This window comes from Sinocyclocheilus rhinocerous, unplaced genomic scaffold, assembly GCF_001515625.1.
Source record: "Sinocyclocheilus rhinocerous isolate Xijiao unplaced genomic scaffold, SAMN03320098_v1.1 scaffold499, whole genome shotgun sequence".
Taxonomy (NCBI): Eukaryota; Metazoa; Chordata; class Actinopteri; order Cypriniformes; family Cyprinidae; genus Sinocyclocheilus; species Sinocyclocheilus rhinocerous.
The window spans coordinates 366,547-376,815 of NW_015637156.1; the positions used below are offsets into that span (position 1 = coordinate 366,547).

Consider the following 10,269-nt stretch of genomic DNA (forward strand, 5'->3'; position numbering starts at 1 on the left):
GATGTGTTAAATGGATAAAAAGTGATAGTAAAGACTCATATTGTTAGAAAATAATTTAATTTTAAATAAATGCTGTTCTTTTTAACTTTTTATTCATACAAGAATCCAGAAAAAAAGTATCAGTTTCCAAAAAAAAAAAAAACATGAAGCAGCACAACTGTTTCCAGCACTGATAATAAATCAGCATATTAGAATGATTTCTGAAGGATCATGTGACTCTGAAGACTGGAGTAATGCTGGTGAAAATTCAGCTTTGATCACAGAAATAAATTATATTTTAAAGTACATTAAAACAGAAAACCAATAGTAGAAATTGAAATAATATCTCACAATATTACATTTTTTTCTGTATTTTTGATCAAATAAATACAGCCTTGATGAGCACAAGAGACTCCATTAAAAAACATTACAAATCTTACTGATCCCAACCTTTTGAATGGCAGTGTATATGTATGTAGGCATATGTATGTATTAGAATTAAACAGCTGGCATACAAGCAAAAATAGCCAGTAAAATAATCTTGTAAGCAGAAATAAGTATGTATCTTTCTATTGTTTCAGTTTCATTTTTAAATTTCTCCAGAATTTCCAGACGGCAAGTCAAACTGACAATTACCACAACTTGTGGTCTGTGGCACATGACAGCTATGTGAAGAAGACATGTTGCCACAAGACCCAATATTTTCAGCTGGTATCAGTGATGCATTTTAAACACACTCTAGATAAACTTGCCCACAAATAAAAGTTCTTGGAAGTGTTCAAAAATAAGCAGACCTTATGCTATTTTGCAAAACCATTCTCCAAACACAACAAATACAAATCAAAATCATATACAGTGTTAACAAGAAAATTAACCATTAAAATATTTTTACACATAGTTTTGGTATTTACTATTGTGTACTATTGTGTATTTGTTTCATAATTGCATATATATTTTCTGTGTGCAATTGATACCTATGGCATTCACTAAAATGTACAACTGCTATAAAAATGACTTTTAAGATAAAATAAAGATAATAAAATCTTTTATAATTAAAATCCATACATTGTGTAATAGAATGCTAGAATGGTTTACATTAAATTTATTCTAACCAATAGTACATTTACTGATGTAGTGGGCAGTATCAGAGGTTTAAAACAGATAAGCTTTTGGGCTCTGTTTATTTGAGATATTTATACATCTATTACTTAGCATATTTCACATAGCTCATTTACCTTTCATTGTCTTGGTCCGAGTCTTGGTCTTCCATGTATGGATATGCTTGGCTGGATTTTAGTGGTTGGCTACTTGCAGTGTTGCTCTCCTCTGGTAAGAGTTGACTGCTCTGCTGCTCTTCAAGTTTCTCCCGTTCATTTGTTGACATAGTCTATCACATGAAACATTCAGCTATTCTTCAGCCATATATAAAAGATTGTTTTGTTTTAAACTTCCTTTGCACTTTCATTTATAATTAGTTTTATTCTGCTAGAATTACTTGGAAATGTAGCTAAACATGCACATCTATTAAGTTGTGTCTATAAGCATTTTGATTCTGATCAGTTTCTTTAATGTTGCAATTTATGTATTTTCTTACCCTCTCAGTGAAATCCACTGCTAAATGAGAAAGCTAACTTGCATATGGCGTGTCTGACACAAACATATACAACATTCACTCAGCAGACCCTGTTTACACCACACTGTTTTCTGACTTGTATATACTGATATAGGAAGGGATGCATGTAGCCCCATTGGGTGGAGTGTGCGCGAGTCCAAATTTACATACACAAGTTGTGTAACTTGAGTATTGCTTTTGACATTTTCCCTTCCAAAAGCTGTTTCCCCATGGTAATATTTTATTAAGGAAGCAGTTTTGACTCTGCAGAGGTGTTAAACAATAGCTTGATGATTGTTGATTGATTGAACAGATCTCCAAAAATATACCTGATCAAATTCTTTTATATTGATAATTTACTCAAAGGTCCAGTAGTGTGGGAAGCTGGACTTTTACCTATCAATACATACCCTGTGTCATAATACAGTCCACCATGTTACCTCTACCACAACTTGATTTCCTAATTCAGAAATCAGTACTTGTAACCACAATATGTACAGATTGGATTGTACCCTTGTTACCCAGAGCATATGAGACACTAAGTAGTACTATGTGTTATATAATATATTACCCTTTAAGTATCCAGTACAAATACACACATACATCAGCAAGTGCCAGTGCAGTTATTTCTTTTTTACTGTCACTGTAAAGAGTTTTCAGTTTGCTATCTGACCTGCTTATTTCAGGATGACATTACAAAAACAGGTTCTGACATTACAAAAACAGGTTCTGACATTACAAAAACAGGTTCTGACATTACAAAAACAGGTTCTGACATTACAAAAACAGGTTCTTGAGAGAAAAAAGCCTTAGAACTCAAAGTCCATCACTATGCTGCTAATCTTTGTCATGAGACCTGCAACCAGCCAAGCAAATGGTAATAAATGTTTTCTGTGGTCATGATGATCTGACAATGCAGTTATAGACGTCAAGTATCTCTTTTGCTTTCACTTGTGTTTCAAGATATTGTCACTGAATAAGAGTCAGATGGTCTATGAATGTTTCCCCCCCCCCACTTTAATGACTATCGCAAACCAGATCACACACACAAGTTTTTTTAGTGGGATTTCCATGATGTGCAACTGTTATTAAAACTTCTTACACAATCTGAAGCATTTTACAAATAGAAACCAACGTCATCTGCATCCCGTGTCTGATAAAGTGTACAGAACATGAACTCGTGAACTCTAACCTTGATGGTGGAGGCAGCAGTGAGGTCAGGAAATGTAATGACATTATTGGTCACATTGCTTTTTTCCATGGTTAACTGTCTGTCTGTGTGTATTTTAGATAATGCACAATGTATATGTCTAGGTCAGCAATTTCGGAGTTGTGTGACTAACTGAAATATTAGAAGAGAAATCTCTGAAAGACATACCCACAAAAAATTTATCATTCTGGTTCTGGAAAATTTATGACAACTAAATTGTGCAATTAAATATTTATAAGTCATTCGTCGCTCTGATTACAAAATGTGGGCGATTCTTTTATCTACTTCCTAAATTCTCAAATGACAGTAGGTGAAAAACATTTTGCGCTTTGAACAGAACACAGAATAGCATACATAAATGGTAAAGGCAGTAAGGCACTTATTGTTATAAAAAGGCAACTCTTTCTGCAAAAGACTACTTATCCCTATAAAGACGGCAAACAGGCAATGCAGAAGACTACCCACAAAAGAGTAGACGCAAAATATATTACCCTTTAAGTATCCAGTACAAACACACATACATCAGCAAGTGCCAGTGCAGTTATTTCTTTTTTACTATCACTGTAAAGAGTTTTCAGTTTGCTATCTGACCTGCTTATTTCAGGATGACATTACAAAAACAGGTTCTGACATTACAAAAACAGGTTCTGACATTACAAAAACAGGTTCTTGAGAGAAAAAAGCCTTAGAACTCAAAGTCCATCACTATGCTGCTAATCTTTGTCATGAGACCTGCAACCAGCCAAGCAAATGGTAATAAATGTTTTCTGTGGTCATGATGATCTGACAATGCAGTTATAGACGTCAAGTATCTCTTTTGCTTTCACTTGTGTTTCAAGATATTGTCACTGAATAAGAGTCAGATGGTCTATGAATGTTTCCCCCCCCCCACTTTAATGACTATCGCAAACCAGATCACACACACAAGTTTTTTTAGTGGGATTTCCATGATGTGCAACTGTTATTAAAACTTCTGACACAATCTGAAGCATTTTACAAATAGAAACCAACGTCATCTGCATCCCGTGTCTGATAAAGTGTACAGAACATGAACTCGTGAACTCTAACCTTGATGGTGGAGGCAGCAGTGAGGTCAGGAAATGTAATGATATTATTGGTCACATTGCTTTTTTCCATGGTTAACGGACTGTCTGTGTGTATTTTAGATATGCACAATATACTGTATATCTAACCGATTCCAGCTAAAGTCTGGGACAGATATTTCTGAGTTGTGTGATTGACACTCAGAAATATTAGAAGAGAAACCTCTGAAAGTCACACCTAAAAACGAGCTAAAAATTAATGATTCTGGCTCTGGAAAATGTATGACTCAACTAAATTGTGCAATTAAACATTTAAAAGTAATTTGTCACTCTGATTACAAAATGTGGGCTATTCTTTTATCTACTTCCTAAATTCTCAAATGACTGTAGATGAAAAGCATTTTGTGCTTTGAACAGAACACAGAATAGCCTGTGTAAATGGTAAAAGGAGTAAGGCACTTATTATAAAAAGGCAACCCACAGTTCTTTTGAAGGTGATACACTAATACAAACTTTCGCATTACTGTGCACACTCAAATGAACTTTCTGCAAAAGACTACTCATTCCTATAAAGATGGCAAACAGGCAATGCAGGCGAGACACTACCCACAAAAGAAGCAAATGCACTGTGAAATAACTATGGTAAAACACAATCTTCCTCATTTTTAATCATCGGTTGGTAAGAAGCTTCAGTTAAAATGCACTATTATTACTGTAAAACACATTTGACCTACAAAACATGCAGAAGAGAAATGTGGCACTTTCATTTTGAAGATTTAAGGTGGTGTGAAACCTTGACACAAGGTTAAAATAACAGAAGAGGGCAAATGTTTTGTGAACAGCAACGTTAGAGGTTTTCCCATTTAATACAAACATGGTGATCCATGTATCATCAAATGTAAAAAGGAAAGCTAGAAATTTAGCTTTACATCACTTGCTCACCAGTGGATCCTCTGCAGTGAATGGGTGCCGTCAGAATGAGTCCAAACTGATAAAAACATCACAATAATCCACACAATCCAGTCCATCAATTAAGGTATAGTAAAAAGTTGCATGTTTTTAAGAAACAAATCCATCATTGCAATGTTTTAAATGGTTTATATTTAAATCATTGCTCATGGCCAAAATGTCAGTCCATAATCCATAACAATGTTTCTTTCAATGAAAAGGTCCATCCCTTGTTATCCTCTCACATCACAATCATTAGATCATTTGTTAAGAACAGTGCTTGAAAATATCTTGTTTAATTTAGTTTCTTACAAACATGCAGCCTTTCCTTTCACAAATCATCAATTGGTAGCCTGGAGTGGTGTGGATTACGGTGATGTTTTTAATCAGCTGTTTAGACGCATTCTGATGGCACCCATTCACATTCATTTGCGAGCAAGTCATGTAATGATAAATTTCTCCAAATCTGTTCTGATGGACAAACTCATCTACATCTTGTTTGGTCAGGAGGGTAAATTTTCATTTGTGAATGGGTGCCGTCAGAATGAGTCCAAACTGATAAAAACATCACAATAATCCACACAATCCAGTCCATCAATTAAGGTATAGTAAAAAGTTGCATGTTTTTAAGAAACAAATCCATCATTGCAATGTTTTAAATGGTTTATATTTAAATCATTGCTCATGGCCAAAATGTCAGTCCATAATCCATAACAATGTTTCTTTCAATGAAAAGGTCCATCCCTTGTTATCCTCTCACATCACAATCATTAGATCATTTGTTAAGAACAGTGCTTGAAAATATCTTGTTTAATTTAGTTTCTTACAAACATGCAGCCTTTCCTTTCACAAATCATCAATTGGTAGCCTGGAGTGGTGTGGATTACGGTGATGTTTTTAATCAGCTGTTTAGACGCATTCTGATGGCACCCATTCACATTCATTTGCGAGCAAGTCATGTAATGATAAATTTCTCCAAATCTGTTCTGATGGACAAACTCATCTACATCTTGTTTGGTCAGGAGGGTAAATTTTCATTTGAGTGAACTATTTGAGTGCACAAAGTCTGTCAAATAACAAAAACCATGCCATTAAACCAGTTTTTCTTTTTTTGTATTTGGTGGAAAATGGCTCACTATAGTACATCACAAATATGAAAGCCCATTGCATGCCAACAACCCAGAGAAAGCACAATTTGAAAGCACTCAAATAACCATGTTTTGAGGCAGATAGTAAAGATTTCTTAGCCATAAACATCAGACACATCTGCTTTGGATATTTAAGAAACATGCAAGCAGATTAAAAGCAGGCATATAAACCTTTATTGAACTAAAAAATAAGAAATATTTACACAGACATTTAAACAGACTATTCCAATATTCAGGTAAACAATAAGAAACAAAGGAAAAAACTACTACGGTAATGACAGCATGATCCACCACAAGAAACTATGAACATGAACAGAATGCAAGTTTTGGATCTCTCTGAATGACAAGAAAAAAGAAAAACACAAGCCAGTGCATTAATGAACAGCACTGCTGTGACACCTAGTTTAAATGAATAGTTAAAGCGCCCTACACAGTAACTTTTAAAAGCACACTCACCTCATTTGTACATACTTTCATTAGTTCACTAGAGCCATGCACATAGCTTCCAGCCAAACCTCAATACATAAAAAAAAAATCCTCCACCATCAGGCTATGAACACTTCCACTAACACTGTACAGGTGAAAGACACTAAAGCACAATTCAGCGAGATGTGGGGTGCTATTGTTGCTCATCCTCAGGACAGGAATGCCAAGTTAGTCTTTCCTCATAAAAGGCAATGACTATCTGTGGGCAACGGGTGTTGGCCTCTTTTGCAGGTACCAGGTCCGCCTCGTCAGAGTCCTTCCTGTAAACACAAAACATATCTCTGGTTACAGATAATACAGACTCAGTAACATGACAGTTAGTGCAGGAAGTGCAGCCTTCAACTTCACAAGCCATTATCTTGTGTCTTTGAATCAGAAAGGCTTTGCATGTGGACATGCTGCCCCCTACAGTCCTTTCATGATGGGACAGTTCACCCAAAAACGATTATCATTCTCATTTACTCACCCTCATGTTGTTCCTAACCTGTATGACTGACTTTCTGCTGAACACAAAAGATGATATTTTGAAGAATGTTGACAATAGGCATGGGACGATAACCGGTTTCAAGGTATACCGCGGTTTGGAAAAGTCACAGTTTCAAAACCACAAAAATTTTCCATTATACCGTTCCTGCGGTATGCAGTTTTTTAACACATCAAAGACGGAAAGTGCATGACTCCCTCAGTTGTGTGCAGCGAAGAGCATAACGAGTCACACGACTCCTCTCCCACCGGTTGGTGCGAGGCTGCGAGCAGTCAGTGAGAGTCACCTGTGTGTATGATGGCCGAAGGAGGTGAATCCCTGGAACTTTATCCCCCGTCGAAAAAGATGAAGTCTGCCGTATGGGAATTTTTCGTGTAACGTAGACTAACCATGCTCCGTACACAATGATGTTCCGTACAGATGACGTTTTAGCGCAGATCGCTAAATAAATACTTTCAAGTCGTACATAATCTATATATCTGTCATCTTCATTTCTCCCTCTTTCACCCCCGATCAAGACGGAGACCTACCTGCCGTTTGTTTAAGTGTTGAAAAATACTATTTGGCTTGCTACCAAGGCAGATAACATGGCTAATTAACTCCCTCACGTTACTTCACAGAGCGAGGAATAGCAGACTAAAGTACTAAGTTTCTGCGATTTAGTACAATTAAATTTAGCCGGTATCACGTCTATACTTTTAAGCCTCCTGCCATTATTTACATCTGTCCAAAAAATAAATAAATAAATAAAATAAAAAAATAAAAAAAACTGCTGGCTCTCAGGTGTCTTTGCCACTGTTTGAGTGTTGTACGGAGAAAGACTGTCCATGTATGAGACACACTCGCGCTCTCTCTTTCCTCATGCGTGTATGTGCACGCATCCTCATACCTCACCGCTCCAATCTTAATCCAGGAAAGGTGAACATTCCTGCATCATAACTTGGACTGAAAGAGGAATGTTTAGAAAGTGAGCATGTCTCCAAAAACCTTGTTGAGCTGCAGGTTTAATGACTGCATTTTTTATTGATTTATTTTTTTTACAGAAAATTTTGATTTATGTTTTTGATTATTGAGCTGCAGCTTTAGGCTCACTTAAGTGACTGCATTTTTTTCATTTAGAAGGATTTTTTTTTTTTACAGAAAAGAAAAGGATGTTCTGATTATTGTTGAGCTGCACGTTTAGGCTTACTTAAGTGACTGCACTTAATTTAAGTGTGAATTAAATTAATTATTTTAATTTAGCCTGACATGTTTACTGTTCCAAAATGTTCTGTTTCTTAAAAATAAAATGTATTGTGTTTAGTGGAAAATAAAGTTGTTGTTTTTTTACCCAGACATTTAAAAATAACATTTTAGAGCTGTAATCGCAATACTGTGATATTTTTATCTAAGGTTATCATACCATCAGAATCTCATACCGGCCCTTGCCTAGTTGACAACCAAACAGTTTCCATTCTAATTGACTTCCATTGTATATTTTGTTCATACAATGGAAAGTCAAAGGGAACTTAAGCTGTTTATTTAACGTTCTTAAAATATTTTAGCATTCAACATTTTCACAGAAAAAAAAAGTCATACAGGTTTGGAATGACATTAGGGTGAGAAAATGACAATGCCATTTTTGAGTGGACTATCAATTTTCAGGGATCATTTACTCTTGTATCAACTTCATGACTTTATTCTGGAGAACACAATATTTTCAAAAAAGGTTTTATTTCTGTCCATACAACTAAAATCATTGTGAACCATTGTAGTTTTGGACCCCACTAACTTTTATTATCTGGACAAAAAACTGAAAAATTTAAATAATCTTTTGTGCTCCTCAGAAATAACACCGGTTAGGAACAACATGAGGGTGAGGAAATGTCAATTTTTCCACTACGGCTGTATACTACACGAGTTTACTGAAAACTACACAAGTTTCTTACCACTTCATGAGGAACATGAGCTCTCCACTGCTATCAGTTGCCCCAATGATCCTCTCTGGCTCAAGGTTTCTTGCAAACCCTCTTGGCTTGTCAGACTGGAGCAACAATTTTACATTTGAGTCAGTTTTATCATTAATCAATGTTAAAATCAAATCCCTGAAACTGATAACCAAACACAAAACTTTACCATTTCCTTCTTTCTTTTTGCCTTGCTCTCATCAGTTTCAGGTTCATCAGTGGAGGATTTTCTTTTTACGGCTTCTGGTTTCTCCACCACTCCTTTCTGAGACTCCAGGAATGCAGAAATTAGTTCAGGGCAGTCCAAATTATCTTCGGGCTCCCAAGTGTTGTCAGCACTGAAAACGATTAAGGTTATTTTGTTACTCTCATTGCATGAATAAAAATTATGTAAAACCCAAGCAAACAGTTCAGTATTACTTGAAAGAAATCAAAAAGTACTCACTCTGTGAAGCCTTTCCACTTGAGGAAAAACTCAACTTTCCCATTGACCAGTCGCTGGTCAATCACCTTCTCCACCACAAACTCCTCCACCTCCTGAACGTCCTTCTTTGTTTTGCTTCCCTGCTTCTTACCCATGTCGACCTAAAATTTACAAAAAAAGTAATGATAAACCAGAAACCGGTTTAGCCATTTAAATTTCAGTCATTGAAAACTTAAATAAATATTTACAAACATGCTCCCTTTCGAAATAAAATTATTTCATTTGAAAGAAAAAGTTCCCATATTTACGAGTTAGTTTTGTGCTACCTTTTATGTGTGCTAGTATGTTAACGATCTAACTACGCATGCATGAACAGGCCAGAGGCCCAAAAGCAGTTCATGCTTCGTTTTGAGATTACCGTTTTTTAACATTTCTGTAAAACCTTACGCTCGGGATTAAGGTCTGACTATTTTACGAAATCGTTGTTCGCGTGGTATTCACTATAACACGCGCTGGTTTAAATAGCAGGAGTTAGCTTACTAGCTAACTTAGCTGGAAAATGCGCACACACAAAACAAAACCAATGTTGTTATACAGCATTGTACATTCATGCATACCACATCTATGCAAACTGAAACAAACAAAAAATAGATTAAAGAAAAATACGTATTGCAATTAGGTTAAAGCATTCTTAAGAGCAAACTACAATGGACGCTGCTGCAGCGCATGCATGCGCGCGAAAACTCACCCTCACAAAGGAAATGGACTAAAATGTGATTTTAAAGCGTCACACTTGCCGACCTGCAAACAGCTGCAGCGAAATTATGTCGCACTTTAGCAGGACACAAAACTTTTAAAACTTTTACTCTCTTCGTACACTATAAATCAATGGTACAGACGTCGACTGAGGCTCGACGAAGGCCAGCCTGAATCTAACGCGAGGACGTAAAGCCACGCCTATGCGTAGTCACGTGTGTCCAATGACGTTT

At 36.1% G+C, this 10,269-nt stretch overlaps 1 protein-coding gene across 1 annotated transcript; it reads right to left on the minus strand.

Annotated features, from left to right (window-relative positions):
* Positions 1-6,091: 6,091 nt before the first annotated feature.
* LOC107748667 (chromobox protein homolog 3-like) lies at positions 6,092-10,269 on the minus strand. Its single transcript, XM_016563568.1, has 5 exons — positions 10,029-10,269; positions 9,302-9,441; positions 9,026-9,194; positions 8,839-8,933; positions 6,092-6,686 (listed from the first exon to the last, which is right to left on the minus strand). The coding sequence occupies exons 2-5, from the start codon at positions 9,433-9,435 to the stop codon at positions 6,560-6,562; spliced, it is 525 nt and encodes a 174-aa protein (XP_016419054.1). The 5' UTR covers positions 9,436-9,441; positions 10,029-10,269; the 3' UTR covers positions 6,092-6,559.

What these genes read in the sequence shown, in the direction of transcription:
- LOC107748667 (XM_016563568.1), bottom strand. Translation starts at nt 9,435, where the DNA reads ATGGGTAAGAAGCAGGGAAGCAAAACAAAGAAGGACGTTCAGGAGGTG. An exon ending in AAGTGGAAAGGCTTCACAGA is followed by an intron (nt 9,195 to 9,301) that starts GTGAGTACTTTT and finishes AATCGTTTTCAG; the next exon opens with TGCTGACAACACTTGGGAGC. An exon ending in CTCATGTTCCTCATGAAGTG is followed by an intron (nt 6,687 to 8,838) that starts GTAAGAAACTTG and finishes TTGTGTTTACAG; the next exon opens with GAAGGACTCTGACGAGGCGG.